This window comes from Acanthopagrus latus, chromosome 21 (assembly GCF_904848185.1).
Source record: "Acanthopagrus latus isolate v.2019 chromosome 21, fAcaLat1.1, whole genome shotgun sequence".
Taxonomy (NCBI): domain Eukaryota; kingdom Metazoa; phylum Chordata; class Actinopteri; order Spariformes; family Sparidae; genus Acanthopagrus; species Acanthopagrus latus.
In genome coordinates, this window is record NC_051059.1 from 22,584,769 (window position 1) to 22,601,766 (window position 16,998).

Genomic DNA, 16,998 nt, shown 5'->3' on the forward strand with positions numbered 1-16,998 from the left:
GTCATCTGTTTTTTGTGTCGTGTGTTCTCAACTGTTCCGCTCAGTCGCTCCAAAACTTTTTCCTTTTTCCAGATCACATTTTCAGATTTCCACTTCCCCCCCTTTTCCCTTCTCTCTTTAAAAGTCGTTCACTGAGTTTGTTTCCGTCAATCTTTTCTTCCCCTTGTTGAATCGAATGAACTTTCAGCTCTGCATTTTTGCTGAAGTCCTCGTCTTCAGTGACAAACTGAATACGCCTCTTATCTCTGCACTTTGCTCACCTTGCAACCTCCTGAGTGACCCATGATTATCGAAGGGGCCGTGAAAAGTAAAAAAGATAAATCTGTGTCACCAAAACAGTCTTACTCCTCCTCTCAAACAAAGCTGTCCTTCTCTTTCACTCATGTAAGGTCACAACACAGACGACCATTGTACGATCTGGTGCCTTGAGCCTCACTCAGGAAAATATTTTAGATGTTCTTTTCATTTTCAAAACAACTCGTCTTTTTTCCCCCTTTATTTACAACCATGACCTCATCTGCCCGTGCTGAAGGTCTGTGTCCTACAAACCCCTGGGCCCGTCATTTTCGGTACTCGAGTGCTCAAATCTGAGCACGGTATAAAAGATTATGATGCAGGCGATGACACACCTTTGTAATCTCATTCAAATCTGGTCAATGTTCATGATCAGTGAGGAAAAAGAAAACAATTTCAGGAAATGTTGCATCATCTAACTCGTCTTCTCCTGATTTCATCCAACATGTTGTCAGATGCAGAAACTCATCAGCTTTACAGGGTGCAAACTATATTCGGAAGCGGACTGATTTTGGCTTTTTTTTGTTCAGTCGACGTTCGGGATTTCAGTCGTGTCATGTGGCACTCGGTGGCTTAGTCACTCAGACCGCACTCACCCTCTGCCACAAACACATGAATCAGACCTCAGGAGACAAACAAGCGCATGGAAACGCAGTAACTGTAAAGAAAAACAAAGCAAAACATGACAACAAGAGCGATGCAAGCTGACACATGGTGGTGCTATGAAACGTTGTGCGGCTCCATTAAGCGAGCAGCCAGACCGGCCTGTGTCCAAGCCCCCCGCCCCTCCCACCGAATCTGTCTTGACGAGGCCATGTTGACCAAATAATAGTCTGGCCTGATCTGCATGAAGGTACTGAAATGCCTGCAGATATCTTGATTCCTTATTGGATCCAGAAACTTCTTTTATACACAGAGGGTTTTAGAAAAAGCGGCCTGTGGCTGTTTTATTGGAACTGTCATTTGCTGACAAGCTGGAGGGAAATTACAGCCTATTTTTGCCGGTCGATTGATGTTTGACAATGGAAAATAATTTGTGAGAGAAACATTTTTTCCCCCAATCAGCGTGCATGCAATGACGCACGCTTTCCAAGAGAAAAGCTCCCATTACCTCCAAGTCAGGCTGGTTTTGGTTGAAATTTGTTGTTTAATGCTCTCAGCTATCAAATGAAAAATAAAGACCCCTTCGCTCTACAAACAGTCTAGCTACGGCAAGCCGTTTTAACATTTAATCGAACCACACTCCTATCTGTAATTGCATTTTAGATAGACATAATTGCATTCCTCCTAGTCAAAACTTTATTCTCACTAGTCAGAATGGTAATTAAAGATATCCGCAAAAAACATTCTTACTAGTAGAAATGTTACTTCAAGATATCTACAACTTTGATTGTACTAGTCAAAACTAAATTTAAGATATCTAAAAATCCTTAAAAAGTATAAGTGGCCGTTTTAACATTTAATAGTTAGACTAGATGTGTATTGCTGATATCTTTAATTCAGTTCTTCCTAGTCAAAAAGACATTTCAGATATCCACAATGACATTCTTCCAAGGACAAAGGACGTCACTTTTGCCATTCATGTGGTTTGGGCTTTGACTAGGAAGAACTGAGTTACAGATATCTGCAATACACATCCAGTCTAAGTATTAAATGTTAAAACATCTTGCCATAGTCTAGCTGTTAGTAGAGTGAACGGGTTGTGCTCTAAAGTCGCGTCTGTTGCACAAGATTTATTTAGCAATTTCCTCTCCCACTCTGGCTTTGTCAGTGCCACTCTTGAACCTCATGTTCTTACCTCTGTGATAATGTGAGCTTTTTTTTTTTTTTTTTTTTTTTTTTTTTCCCTAAGTTGCATTGTGGGTAATGTAGGTGTTGAGTTATGAAAAGCAGTCGACTGGCCTAACGTTTGTTTAAGAAACAAATGCTCATAATCTATAGAGCAGAACCACAGATATCACCTTTTTTTTTTATTCCACACAGTTCTCTTCCTTTTCGCAGCTTTTGTGCCTGCATTACCCAAAATGCAATTAATCAGATTAAATGCAATTAATCAGATTAAATGCAATTAATCAGATTAAATGCATCCCCCCCCCCAGGACCTGCAAACACACTTTAATGAGTAAAATTGGTGGCATTACCCTTTAAAAACTCAACTAGTCAAGTCACATTAACAGTCTTTGTACAAAGCGATGTTTTCTAGCACAGTGGTTACTGAAATGGCACACAGGAAGCTATTGGGTGTGTGTCAATAACATGTCTGTGTGCATGATGGCCACCACAAGTACTACAGAGCTGCAGTTTCGGTTGTCATTAGTTTTGCATTCAGTTTTCAATACCTATCTACATGCATATATTTGTCTCCAGCAAATCTCACTCATCAGCGGTCACAGGAAACTATGGCGGGGAACTGTATTTGTGGTCTGCTGCTCCTCTTCTGGCAAACTTGCTGCGTGTGAAACTTTTCGCTTCAGTTTCAGACATATTTATTAAGAAGAGAGGAAATGATGCAAGTCAAGCAGAAAGCGTCACGCAAGCCGGGTTGTCGAAGACACGCTGGTGCTGCTGCCTTAATCTTTAGTCTGTTAAGATATACACACAAGGTGAACAGCTCAGTTGGTAAGTTGTGTTTTAATTGTGTATATTTATGAACGTGATCAATAAATAAGAAGTGATTCTTTCTGTGTTGTTTTATGTTGTGTTGTTGTTTCTGAACACAGAAGACTGAGATTGACATGAGTCAGCATATTCGTCTGTTCTTAAGGAATAACTTTTTTAATAAAAGGAGGCAGTCGTCAGTTGTTGTATGACAAATGCCTAAATGCTTAAATAACACCTGCCACTCTCAGTCTTCATCTCATCAGTTTTACATGTGCTCATAGAAAAACAGAGCTACGGTGGACTTTTGAAATTAAAGGACGGGTTCACATTTTTTCAAGTCTAGTCTTAAAACAACACTCAACACGCTGACAACACTGAACCCATTGTTGGTTGCTGTAAATTAATCTTTCCTAACTGGGCTCCGGTGTCAGAGATGGGGAGGCCTCGGTAGACTTACTTATCGAAGTCAAAGTGGTGTTTTATGAGGTTACAGTTCTGACCAGTGTTTCCTCGCTGAGCTGTAGAAAACGGATACACAAAGAGTTGCGTTTGCACAGAAAAGACTTGAGACACAAACACACAACATGAGAGTTTGTCCGTTATGATCGTCTGAAGCTGCTTCTGTGACCGAATCATGATGCGCACCTGTGTTTTAACATGGCTGGTCTGTTTTACTTCACCGTGCACAGCTACTGTTTGCTTCCCTCCTAAACTACACAGAACTGTTTAATAAGCGAGTATAAATCTGGTTAAACTCTATTTAAAGGTGCAATATGTAAGAATCGGTCACCTTGGATTCAGACTTCCAACAAAAAGGGGCAGCGTATCACCAGAGTGACTGCTGACTGTATTTCTCATACGCAGCCATGCAGCTAGCCAGAGGTTTTTAGCACAGTACAGCTGATATCAATACTTTGCACAAAAGCTCAATAAAATGCCATTCAGTAGTTTTAAAGAATGCAGGGAACTGTCGTTGTCTGAACATCAGCTCACGAGCTGAAACAAAGACAGACGTGAGTCACTTTTCCCACGTACATCACATAAAGTGTGGCTGCTGTTCTGAGGAATGGAAAACCTCCGCACTTGACAGCAGCTGTGGTCGGCCTTCTTTTTCCTCTTTCTGTCACATTTATAGAACTGCAGTTTTCTCATGACATGCAGAAACAGAAGTAGTCCCTGTCAGCTGGGTATTATTTACTTTGCTAACTGTCTGCTGTGTCCCTGTTGATTTTAAAACACACATTGCCCCCCCCTCCCCCAAATTACAGAGCGTAGATATCGATCTTTTAATGCGAAAATCGAGAGACATTCGGGACTGGATGTGTCGTCGTAACTACATCGATAGACTGACTACTGGGAAAGCCTGTATTCAGAAATTGCGTCTACAAACAAACTTCCATAAGGCAGAGGCAGTGTGAAAACATGGTGGGGGGGTGTCTGCTCAGGCATGTGAGAGCTGACCAATCAGAGCAGAGTTTGGAGCGGGTGGGGGGCCTTAAAGAGACAGGAACTAACACAGGTGTTCAGAGGTGCTGCAGCTCAGTGTTTACTCTTTTGCCGAAAGTAACATGCTGATGATCTTCACTCTGACACATGGCCACTTCTTACAGACAACCATGTTGGACAACACCCTCAACACCACCTGCCTCACCAACACCACCTGCCTCACCAACACCACCTGCGTCGCCAACATCACCGGCCTCACCAACACCACCTGCTTCACTGACATGCCTTGCAAAGTGGATCCACTTCAGGGTGTTGGGTACGGTCTTCTGTTTCTCCTGGGTTTCCTCGTCAATGCTGCTGCTCTGCGTGCCTTCATTGCTCAGCGGGACTCCTGGACAGACACCCATGTCTACATGTTCAACCTGGCTATAGCTGATTTTGCCCTCGTCCTCTTCATTCCCTTTAGGGTCGTTGATGCCTTCATCTGCCTGCCAAAGACTTACTTGTGTACTTTCCTCATATTCACACATTACATCAACATGTACGCCAGCATAATGACCACGACGGCCATCAGTGTCCAGCGCTACCTGGCTATAAGGTTCCCAATACAGACCAGATCATGGAGGAAGAAGAAACAGACAGCTTTTGTTGTGTGTTTGGTCATCTGGGGACTCCTTGTGATGATATGTTCTATATTCCACAAGGACAACGCCCCTCACAAACTCTGGACTTGTTATGAAAGATGTAAAAATCTCCCACTTAAACTTGAATTTCTCTTACTGGTGGTGTTTGTGGGTTTCCTCGCTCCGCTGTTGATCATCGTGTTCTGTTCCAGTCAGATCATCAGTATTCTGAAAAAGTTGGATGAGAAGTCACTTAAAAGGAAAAGCACCATCAGCATAGTCACAGCAAACATGATCGTGTTCATCGTCTGCTACACGCCGATCCATATTAGCTTCCTTGTCAACTTTTACAACGATGTGCCTTCTGATTGGTGGTGTAATCCGATACCTGCACATTTATATTTACTCTTTTCTGAATGGATCGCTTCCACTAACTGCTGCTTTGATTCCATCAGCTATTACTTTTTATTGACACGTTATTATTCGTAAGTCAGTGGGAGCACAATAAATTCCTCTGTCTTTAAAACACAGGATTTGCGTGCCATTATTTTAGCCTACACAGCTTACAGCAAAAAATATTGGTTAAAAGGGATATTATGTAACTTCAGCGAGCGGGTCAGATCTCAGCGTTACACACATGTTTACTTCAACATACAAGTTCTCAACACCTAACACTGTTGTGATGTCATGAGTTTATAGTTTAAAGTCAGCACCTACATTACGTCTGCAGACTGTTGCGGACCTGGAGTTTGGATTTGCGACAGCGGTGTCGCACTCAGAAACTGAGGAAAACTAATGTAGATGTACTTAAAACTAAACTAAAAGCTAAAACTGGGTGTGAAAGATCATTTGATGTTGTGAATTTCTGAACTTGAAACATACAGGAAATGTCTTTGTGTTTAATTTTGTTAGGAGGCATTAGTGTGTATGTTTTTGAGACTGGGATGTCTTGTCAACATGACTTTGAGTCCATTGCCCTCACATGAAGTGCTGTTTATGTGTATTTATATTGTACATAACCTCCTGAATCTTACCCCTGACAAATCCTCCAACGTTATAATAAAAAACTGAAATGTATTCTGACGCTAATAAAAACATTTTCAACATGACTGAGACTGAACCTCTGGAAACTAACAAGACCTAAACTGAAATGAAAACTGAAAACTGAAATAAAAAATAATAAATATAATAACAACTGTGGCTTTTTGATATAAACCTGCATTAAAAAAAAAATCTGAACGTGTGTTATTTAGGAGGCAGTTGCATCATGGGAATTGTAGGCTGGGTCCTTGATGTTGATGAAGGTTTGCAGTCATCCAGGTCATGGTAATTCTAGGCGCTGTGTCGTAGGCAGCTGGATGCGTTTCAGCTTCTTCACGACGTTTCTTCTCTCAAACAAAGAGGCTTCTTTACTTCCAACTAATCGGAGGGAAGTTTGCAGGCTTTTAAACTCAGTGTGGGAGTTTCCTTACAGAACTGTTAAATATGTCAGAATTTAAAGCAACAAGTTAAGTTTTAAAAGAAGTTACATCATGTTGTTTAGAGGTGGCAGAACAAAATCTGGCTTGGCCTTAAATCATCAAGTCGCTGTATGAACTCTGCAGCTGTCGGTGTGTGTGTGTGTGTGTGTGTGTGTGTATAAATAACTGTCATTTAACTCAACCTTTTGTTGACCTTATTTCTCTCTGTGTGATGTTCAAAGCATTACTTTATCAAAGCAGGAGCACAAAGCTCATTCTCATCTTAGCAGCAGACCTCTGGACAAAAAAAAAAACAAACAAAACACAGTCGGCATCAAGCAGAGACAGACGATGTCCAGTCGATGCACCCATGGGAGCCCGAGCCCTCCAACACAGGCCACCCGATGAACGAATGCCAGCGTCCAGCTCCCTCTTGTGGCGAGCAAAGCCTAATGCTTGAAAGATCATCTGCCTCCTCTCTGCTGGAGGGGGTGCTTGTGAAGTTTCAAGCTGTCGTTCTGATGATAAATACGTCTCATTTGCGGAAAATAAACTGCAATAACGATTACGCAGAGTGCAGCGAAGCCGCGGAGTTGTAAATGTGTGTGTTTGTGTGCGTGCATTGAGAACCACACGCGACAACATTAGCAGTCAATTATATAATGCCATTTAATAGCAGTACTCCAAAGATTGATGGATATTATAACAGCAGTGTCTTAGCTACTGCAGGGAAGAAAAAAAAAAGAAAACTAAAAAAAGAAAAGAAAAAAAAAAACTCAGCAGGCATCAGTCAAATGAGAAGGCTCAGTTCTGGCTGAGATCTGGGCCTGCGACTCTACTCTAATAACAGGAATCTGCTGAGCTCAGCAGTCAGCCAAAGTCACGTAAATACTGTACATACATCTTATTCACAGCATCGTCACCGAGAAAAGAAAAAAAAAAAGAAAAGAAAATAAACCTCACATTTCAAACACAGTCCTGCCTCAGAAGAGCATGAATGATCCCACCCCACCACCATCCCTACCTCTCCCCTCCCCCATCACCCAAACCAAACTGATACACTATACCTTCAGGATGACTATTTACACTATTCACAAATGATACAGAACAGCTCCTTTTCAAAAATGCAAAAAAAATAAAAGAAGAGAGAGATAGAGAGAGAGAGAGAGAAAAGTCGTTGTGCTTTTCCTTATTACTGCACAGTAGAATGAGTATAAACAAACAGAAGAATGAGTACATTCGTTCACTCAGGAGGCTGACGAGTAGCTTCAAGATCCTCAAGTATGGCAGTCGGTTGGCGATGGCGGACAGATGATCACTAGACTATAAAAAAAAAAAAAAAAAAAGACGCCAGAGTCCAGAATCAGGACAGAGACATGATCCACAGTGTCCACCTCCCCTCAGGAGCATCGCAGTCCGTCTGAAGGTTTGCTTACAAACTTCCTTTAAACCGTTATTATCATTATTATTATTATTATTATTATTATTATTATTATTATTATTATTATTATTATTATTACATATGAGGACACAGTTCATGTCATGGCATCAGTGAATACATTACATTATAATCATAAAGGGGTGTGACCAAGTGTCTGTATTCATTCTTACATATTTACAGTATATAAGTATGGCGTGACGCGTCAAAGGAGTTTATAAACAGACCCTCGAACACTTTCGGGAGCTGGAAACCAAAAAAGGAAATTAAAAATCAACAGTACAAGCCGACACCTAAGTAAAAAAAATGAAACATTCAGCAAGTTGTGTCGAAGGCATACACGTCACAAGTGTACTGCGATACGTGAGCTGTCCCACGCCGCAGTGTGTCTGAGGCGCACTGCGGGCTGAAATGGTCGTCATGGCACTTTGAAACAAGTTTTCTCTCCGTTGTTGTTGTTGTTTCTTTTTTTTTTTTTGCTTCAGTTATCATCAGGCATCAGGAAATCATTCATGACTTGGTTTTGGCACACAGATGTTTTAAAAAAAAGAGAAGACACTGGTGATGCTCAGAGCAGGTCGATATGAAAACGGCTTTTTCATACACTAATAGTTATAATGGCATGATGAGTGTGTGTTTTTGTTTTTGTTTGCAAGCTAGCGCCTGACATCATTTTTTTGTGTGTGTGTGTTTGTTTTACATTATCATTTTTATCTAAATTAAAGTTTACTATGTACAGATGAACCATATATTGCTGCTCACTACAAGGTCAGAGCAAAACCAGCATTCATATTGTCGTCTCCTGACTGCGACTGAGAGCGAAGATCAAGTCGTCTGCTCACTACTTTCTGTTGTCGTCGTTGTTGTTGCACCTCATTTCAACCGAGTCTTCCTTGTCTTCTTCCTCTCGTCTCTTTTTTTATCTTATCACCTCCACCTCCTCCTCGCTAACACACTCAAAACCGTGTTGTGTTGATCTAAACGCCGACCGCTTCACGGCAGCGGACACTTTGATGGGCTGAATATATGGTCCCATTTGCCTGCTGGGAACATTTCCATTAGCCCCACTGGCTATGAGTTAAACCAGAGTTTTAAATCATCACCGCTGTAACTGCCACTTTGTTCTGTATCACGTCTGCGGGACCTTGACCCACTGTTGGCTTAAGGGGAAATTTTGCCCAATAAAACCAAACTGTGTTCTCTAATGCAGCATTAATGAACATGTGTGTGTGTGTGTGTGGGAACACCCTAAGGTGACAGTGAAGGACAAGGTGTTCGTTATATATTGCAGTGCATTCTCCGAAACATTCCCCTCTGCTTCCTATCTGTCCTGCAGTGTCGGTCCGGTGCTCTGGTGCAGTCGCCCCACGTGGAGCGATTGGTCACTAAAGAGTACATGGAGTGCGAGGAGGCAAACGGATAGAGAGAGCGATGGACGGCTTTGGATGCCGTCATTCCAGAGAGCGTGCGGCTGGCAGAAATAGTGCTGACATTTCAGTCCTGCACTCCTGCTCTCTGAAGACGTGAGTTATGGTCCCATATCCCTACGAGACAGGTTAGAGGCGTTTGGCACACGCTTCTCGTACACATAGAATACTAAATACCTCCGTCACCTGTACAGAAACATGTGTGCATCCACTGAGGAGAGAGGAAAAGAGGACTGGGGGGGGGGGATTTTGTGTTTCCTCGTCATCCTTAAGATTTGTGTTTACAGTCAGAACGACTTGTCTGATGAGTCACCTACAGCGACACACACACTTTTATGCCGTTCAAAATTTGCAATTTCACTTCAAGTACCTTGTTGGCAATCAGACCAACAGGTAATATAGTGGAGAACAGATGGGTGGCAGTCTTGTTAATGTTTTTCAAGAGGGGAGAAGCATCCCACTCCTGCAGCAGTGTTTGACTGTCTCTGCAGCCTCCGTTTATCTGTGAAGAGGAGGCAGCCTTTAAGAGCCGTGTCCATCTCTGACTCCATCCACAACCTCTCTGCTCACTCTGTCTTCCTTCCTTTCTTTATTTCTTTCTTCCTCTCTTTCTTTATTTCTTTCTCTCTGTCTGCCCCCTCCATCCTCTCTCCTCCCTCTTCCTGCTGCCGCTCAGTAGCAGGAGGGAGAGGCAACTCTGCAATGCAGACACAGCAACAACCTCAGTCCATCTGACCAATTAGCGTGAGCCGGGATATGAGTGGCAGAGCCAGCAGCCAGTCATAAGGAGAGACTCGTCGTGGGGTGAAAGTGGGAGTTTGCCTGAGGGACTGACAGAGGAGATCAGAGCGGCTGAATGACAAACAAAGATGGAGGGGTGAAGAGGAGGGAAGGGAGGGGAGGGGAGGGGATGGGGGGGGGGGTAGGCAGAATCAGGAGGAAAGAGAAAAGAGAGACCTGTGTAAACAAACATGGAAAAGCTCCCGTCTCCTTCATTTCCTCCAGAGTCACTGGCCCGTCTGAGTCCTGTCACTGCAGTTCTTCTTACTCATCAGCTGGCTGAGATCCACCAGCTCGCCCAGCTCCCCTCGCTCCAGGGCCCCTCTCAGCAGAGCCCTGGTCAGCCCGGGGGTGTGTTGCTGGGACACGTAAGATTGGCCACTGGGAGCGGGCATGGAGGGTGGAGGCAGGGGGACGGGCACCATGCCGTGGCTGCTGAGGATGTATCCTTCCGGGGCTGGCCAGCGCAAAGGCAGTGGCTCGCCGTACTCCATGGGGGCGCTGGGGGCTGAGACCACCCTCCGGCGCTCAGGAGAGTCCTGGGGGGTCATGGGGTAAACATACTCTCCTGCAGACTTCCTGAGAGGGGCCTTGGGCGTCCCCTTCATTCCCTTTTCTTGCTTGCTCAGGCAGACATAGTGCTGGCGTGGCGTGTCGTTCCCCCGGCCCTCACCGCCGTGTCTCCCGCCTCCCCCCTGCTGGAAGAGTCTGGTGGTCAGGTAGACTGAGGGGGGTATGCGGCAGGGTGAACCCAGACCCACGGAGCCTCCCCCGAGGTACGTCTGGCTGGTGTCCCACCCTCCGGAGTTGGAGTCAGACAGTCGGAGGCCTCTGCGTTTCTGCTGGGGTGTGTGCTCCGGGGTGGGGAGGAAACCCGGGTCGAGCTCTCCGGACTTCACCCAGCCGTTAGGCATGACAAATAGGGTCTCCCCACTCTGAGTGCAGGGGCGCTCCCCTCCTCCCTGCCGCGTCACGCTGAGCACGGAGCCTCCCATCCCGCCGCCGTTACTCAGCAAGCCTCTCTCCCGCCGCTGGATGGCGGACTGGGCGGTGTTAGCATGGCGACGGTTGGTCGGCTTGTGGGCCATGATCCAGCAGACGGCGAGGCCGGAGAGCGCCGCCCCGATGGTGAACGCAGACACCGCAGACGCCACCAGCAGGTTGAGGGAGACCAAACTCTCCGGCTCAATCAGCAAACTCTGCTGCAGGATTCCTGAAGATTAAGAGAGACAATTATGAAGATGACATTTAGTAGAACAGCACAATGGAAATCCTCCCAGTGTCTGTCCACAGGGTGCAGTTTAAAACGATCATTATTATCACACATAGTGCCATTCAGCTACTTCTGCTTTGTGCTTTTACCCCTCGCAAGATGTAACGTATCATAATAAATCAACAACTACGACAGCACTCGTTATTGCCGATCATCGTGTGCGACGGTAATGTTTAAAAGGAGCTTCTCTCCAGCTTGGCCTTGAGGCTCCACAGGCTCCAGGTTCAGAGAGGCCTGCACTTGTCATCAGCACAGCTCCGACCACAGCGGCTCGACTCTCCTTTCCTCCTCTTCTCTCCTCACACTTTCCATTCCTGTAGCCTGGTAAGAAAGTCTCTCCTCGCAGCATGCCATTACCTCAGTGTTTCCACCCAGCTCTAATCACTCCCATCTGCAGACACAGCAGCACATGCCTGTCTCTGGCTCAGGTCTGCAGCCTGGCACCGCCGACTTCTCCTGCTATCAGTTTCTAAGAGCAGGATAAAAACTCGAGTGCCGTATATCAGCTCTCCTTTTTCTGTCGCTTTTTTTTTTGGGAAATTCAGCGTCAGCCAAACTGATTTTTCTGAGTGGCCTCAAACGGGGGCGGAAACATTTCAGAAAGAATCTGCCGGAGAGAAAAATTTGTTTTCCACTGACTTTGTGAATTTCAGAGCGAGGTTCAAAGAGGTCCTGCCTGGCGCTACCGCACTGACACCTGAGCCTCTCAGCAGAAGTGACATCAGTATTTTATGCTAAGCTATTTCTAGCTTGCTCGCTGGCCACCCTTGGTCATTCCTCCCTCAAACGTTCAGCTCGGAGAGAACAAAGCCTCGTCACTCGGAGGATGTTGCCGTTCCTATCATGCAGTCTGCTGGTATTGTCTACCGGATGCATCACATCCTCCGTAATTAAACTGTCTCACACTGGGAGCGTTTTGACCTGTAGGAAATGAGGCTGAAACCAAAATCCCAGTTCCACTCCCACTTGATTCAGCCCTGACAAAAAAACCACAAAACATTCAGTTGCTATAACCAAGGTTGAATCAATCTGTCTGAGCTGGGGAGGAAACCACGTTACAAACGAGGCAAATGACCGAAAATGTTAGAAATGTTCTCTGGCTCGTCAGTGTCAGACGGGCTTCTTCAGAACAAAATGTTCGGTGACAATCAGACAGGTGTGATGACACAATGAGCCACTAGGCGGAGCCTGCCCTCAGTTCACCGTCCACAGCCAGAAGCATCCATGTCATAGTGCTGCAACCTACCGTCACAGTCTCCTAGATGGGAGGTGGTGTTTCCATATTCCACGTCTTGTTGAAAGGGCAGCCTGCAGTCACACATAGATCACAGATCAGCAGCAGGAAAAACATGTTATCACACTGCCCTTAATCCACAATGTACAGTTATGTGATCTGTTTTGTTTGTGATGGATGTTATGAAGTCTCATTAAGTTATACCTGTTTGAAAATAAGTTCTTAATGTAAAAAATGTTCACATTTTCACTGCAAATTGTTTATAAATGAGGACATTTGTTGGTCGGTAGTATTCAATAAATTCATATGGCACATATCGATGTGTCATCCAGTGTAATGGTTAAATCCATTGATCCCCCATATTGATTTTTGTTTTTGCTTGCCACTCGTCAGTGGGGTCAGAGGTCAGGGTCACAGAGCCATGTGACCCTACAGGTGGTGATGGGAGCTGGAGGCAGGGATTGTGACACTACGCGGAATGTGTGACTTTAATACAGATGCTAATTTTTATTACTTACTGAATACTGGATTAAAAGATACTAATGGCCACTAAACAGACAGACGGAGGAGAGTCGGGTCATTGGTACAAATATAACATGTTTAAGTGCAGATACTCCAGAAATGTGTGATGTAACCATGATTAATTAATACTGTTTAATAGAGATACTGTCGGTGTATGAGTAGTGAGTTCAGTCTGTTGCTTAAAGATACAAATGACTTGAGTTTGTTTATATAAAAACAGCTTATTTTAAGTAACTAGTGAGTGCTTGCTGAGCGTTTGACATTTTAATTTACCATTAACATACAGTATGTATTTTCTTCTCTTTTTGTATTTGCGCTGAGTTTGATTTCAACAAATGAGCTACGTTGTCTTCTGCCCTGTCCTCATGTCTCCTTGAGAGGGCGTTGTGAAAATTAACAAACTGCAGGGGCATTAATCTTTGTCTCTCAAACTACAGGAACACTTATTTCCACTTATTTTATGTAATGAATATGAATATACCAATTTAGCATCATCTTAGTTGCCACACCTCTCCATACAGAAATGTTGCAACTTCATCAAATTAAACTTTCTCTGTTTACAGCGTCTCGTCCTGAGTTTTGAGAGAGCTGCAGGCTGCAGAGGTATGAAACTTTTGCAGGCTGCCGTTCGTCTCTGGGTGTGTTTTCCTCACCGTGTGCCTGGTCTGAGGAAGGAGCAGGTGCTGCCTCTGGTCCAGCCACAGTACGGGTCCCTGGAGGCAAGACAACTCCTGCACACACACACACACACACACACACACACACACACACACACACACACACACCATTGAAAACATAAAGTTAGAAAAAAAAAAAAAAATGCTGACCTGATTCTCACAGCAAATTTTGACCATTTTCCAAGGAAAAAACTTGGAGAAAGTCACCTGTGAAACTTGGGAACAAGTTCTACAACCACGACTTTAGAGTGTAAGTTGGCAAGCTTACTGTCGTGCTGGCAAACAAGGTGCCCACTGTAGTCAGGTACAGCGGCCCATTATAACCCAAAATACAAAATGCTGCACGTCTCTATGGACTTAGTTTATTTGTGATGCATTTAAGCAGTAAGAAATCTAGGAACGTAACCCATGAAACTGTGGAGTAGGTATAGAAACCCATTATAATGATAAATATGAAATACTTTATGTCTCTGTGGAGCAAGAAAAACTTTGAGAAAGTCAGCTATTATACCAGGGAACGAGTGCTATGAATTTAACAGGGCTGCCTTACTGTCTTGCTGGCTAACAAGATAGCTATGATAGTTGAGTATAACACATCATTAAAACCCTAAAAATGTATAGACTTAGGTTTTTTTGTAATGTGTTGTAGTAAAAACATAGAGAAAGTTACCCATTAAACTTGGGTGCTACAACTATAACTTTAGCAAGGAGGCTAGTTAGCTCACTCTTGCTGGCTAACAAGGTTCCTACAACATAACAGTCCAATATAACCCTAAAATATCAATGTCTCTGTGGACTTTTTTTTTTTATCTGTGATGCATTTCAGTGGTGGAAACTTTGTGAAAGTCAGCTGTTAACCTATGAATTTGGCAGGGAAACTAGCTAGCTTAATGCCCTGCTGGCTAACAATGTAGTTAGCCAGCAGTGCTCAAGTGTAGCGGCCCGTTATAACCCTAAAAAATAAAAATACTCACTTTTTGTGAAGTGTTAGCAGCAAAAACTTTTGAGAGGGTTAACTTTTAAAACTGGGAACAAGTGCTACAACTTTGAATTTAGCCGAGAAGTTAGCTAGCTCACTGTCTTGTTGGCGAGATACCTACAATAGATATAAAAGCCCATTACAACCCTTAGTTATGAAATACATCTCCATGGACTTGAGATTTATTTAGCAACTTAAGTGAGTTGCCTGTAAAATGCGGTAACAGGTGCTACAACTATGAGTTTAGCAGGAAAATTAACTCTTACTTTCTGGCTGGCTAACAAGGTATCTCCAGCACTGTGGACTGTTAAAATCTAGCACCAGCATATTAAATACTTTATGTTACAAGTCAGTTGAGATCTTTTTGTGATGTGCTTTAGCGTTAAAAACCAGTCACTATAAAAGTCCCCTATAAATGTCGAAACAAGGGTGACAACTCTTTAGCTAGCTTACTATCTTGTTACCTAGCACGAGTTCCTACAGTAATCAGGTGTACAGGTTCATTATAACCCTGAATATGAAGTACTGTATGGCCCTATGGACTTGGAATTGTTTGTGAAAATTAAATGCAATATGTGGAGAAACCTGCGAAATGTTAAATCCCCATCTGGCACTCATCTTCATATATGAAGAAGTATGTATCAAGTTGCTACTTGTTGTATCCAAGTGTGATATATGGCTGCTGTGGGAATCTTGTTCACGGCGTTCAGCTTCAACAGATCCGTCCCATATGTGCAGTCATAAACAAATATCTTCTTGGTATTCATAATAAATCACAATCTTGAAGCCTCTTGCGTCAAGTTAAACAGTATTTCCCAGGGAGACAAATTCTCCCAAAATAAATATTAACCCAAACAGGCAAGCTGTGGATTAACAAACAGACATGCAATTCTCCCCCCTGCTCATTGAAACAAAAACAGAATTTGCAAATCTTATTGGGATGACGGCCGTTACAGAGCCAGAAAAGCCAAAAACAAATCAAAAGTTGGCCAATAAGCCGTACCTTGGCTAGTGGCCACAACTAGATTTAAACTGGTCTAATTGTCAGCCAGCGAACCAGAGAGGGAAAGAAAAATCCTCACCGAGACAAAAACAGGTGAGTGTGTGTTTGCGTCTCTTACTTCATGCAGCGAGAGTGAAGGTGGCAGCGAGATGTGGGCACTCGGACCAGGCAGGAGGGGAAGGCCAGCAGCAGAGTGTGGCTGGTCCGGTCCAGCGACAGAGACAAGAGCTGACGGGCCTGAGGAGAGTCCTCGCCACACCTGGAGACAGAGTGTGTGTGAAGACAGGAGGCAGAGGGTAAGGAGCCAGCAGAGGTGGGTCAACGTACTCTTCTCACATCAGTCTGTGACGGGGTTAAAGGCCTCATCTGTTGCCGCTTCAAGAGCCCTCAAACAAATGGTAACAACATCCAGAACCAGAGCCTGTCAAGCTGTGTGGCTGAGGGAACAATATACTCTTGACTAGAAAACAAAACAATGATTGGATGACATCAAATCAGGAACAGTTTGTATAAATCCTGATCAATCCGGCAACAAACGAGGGGCTTATTCTCATCATCGAGTCAAACAGAGCAGAAACGTTTAGTTGGTCAAATCAATAAGTCAGTCAACAGGCGACGATTCTGATCTTTTCACAAGCTTAAATGACAAATATTCTCTGGTTCCAGACAATAAAATGTGCACATTTAATCATTTTCTTTGCTATAAATGATATTTAGCTGAATATCTTGTGTTTTTTCTCACTATTGATCACGTAAAACACACAGTATCCATATCTCTTTAAATCCCTTAAGACTTGTTATTAGTATTTTTCATCATTTTTGATCTTCTTAAAACAGTTACAATCAACAGGTAACAGTCTTTAATAATGTATGTGAATATAACTGGGATGGATATGGCCAAATAAATAACTGAGAGGGCTTTTACTCCGAGCTGCACTTCCATAAAGGTGAAAATCAAATATTTAAAAGTAAGTGTAATTGAAGACAGCTCTTGTCTGAAAAGCACTTCAGATCTCAAACGGAGGCCGACAACATGAGACCTGATCCGCCCTGAGTGACAAGTCAAAATATATAATTTACTGGAGATCAAGGACAAATGTCGCTTTATCCGAGACCGCCGCCGCGTCGGTGTTGATTTTACAACATCATAATTACTGTTGCTCCTGGAAAATCACTGAAACTGAGCGAAAAGCACCGAAGTAGAAATCGAGAGCGGAGGCCAGCGGGGTTTGTACGACATG

The 16,998-nt window shown here is 43.7% G+C and overlaps 2 protein-coding genes across 5 annotated transcripts in view; one reads left to right on the top strand and one right to left on the bottom strand.

The window, feature by feature from the left end:
• gpr35b (G-protein coupled receptor 35 b) overlaps positions 1-13,764 on the top strand; it is a 36,873-nt gene extending 23,109 nt beyond the window's left edge. Inside the window, exons 1-2 of one of the 3 annotated variants that reach the window (XM_037084897.1) lie at positions 2,691-2,913; positions 4,506-6,120. In XM_037084897.1, coding sequence (XP_036940792.1) covers positions 4,512-5,453 — 942 coding nt within the window. In that variant the 5' untranslated portion in view covers positions 2,691-2,913; positions 4,506-4,511 and the 3' untranslated portion in view covers positions 5,454-6,120. Of the gene's footprint in view, positions 1-2,690; positions 2,914-4,505; positions 6,121-13,661 lie in introns of those variants that run through there. The other 2 variants (XR_005072229.1, XM_037084896.1) reach the window with 2 other exon arrangements.
• Positions 6,953-16,998, bottom strand: part of LOC119011607 (semaphorin-6B-like) — a 37,905-nt gene continuing 27,859 nt past the window's right edge. For both annotated transcript variants that reach the window (XM_037084889.1, XM_037084888.1), the window contains exons 14-17: positions 15,876-16,016; positions 13,752-13,829; positions 12,589-12,650; positions 6,953-11,282 (exon numbers count right to left, since the gene is read on the bottom strand). In XM_037084889.1, coding sequence (XP_036940784.1) covers positions 10,297-11,282; positions 12,589-12,650; positions 13,752-13,829; positions 15,876-16,016 — 1,267 coding nt within the window. In that variant the 3' untranslated portion in view covers positions 6,953-10,296. The remainder of the gene's footprint in view (positions 11,283-12,588; positions 12,651-13,751; positions 13,830-15,875; positions 16,017-16,998) is intronic.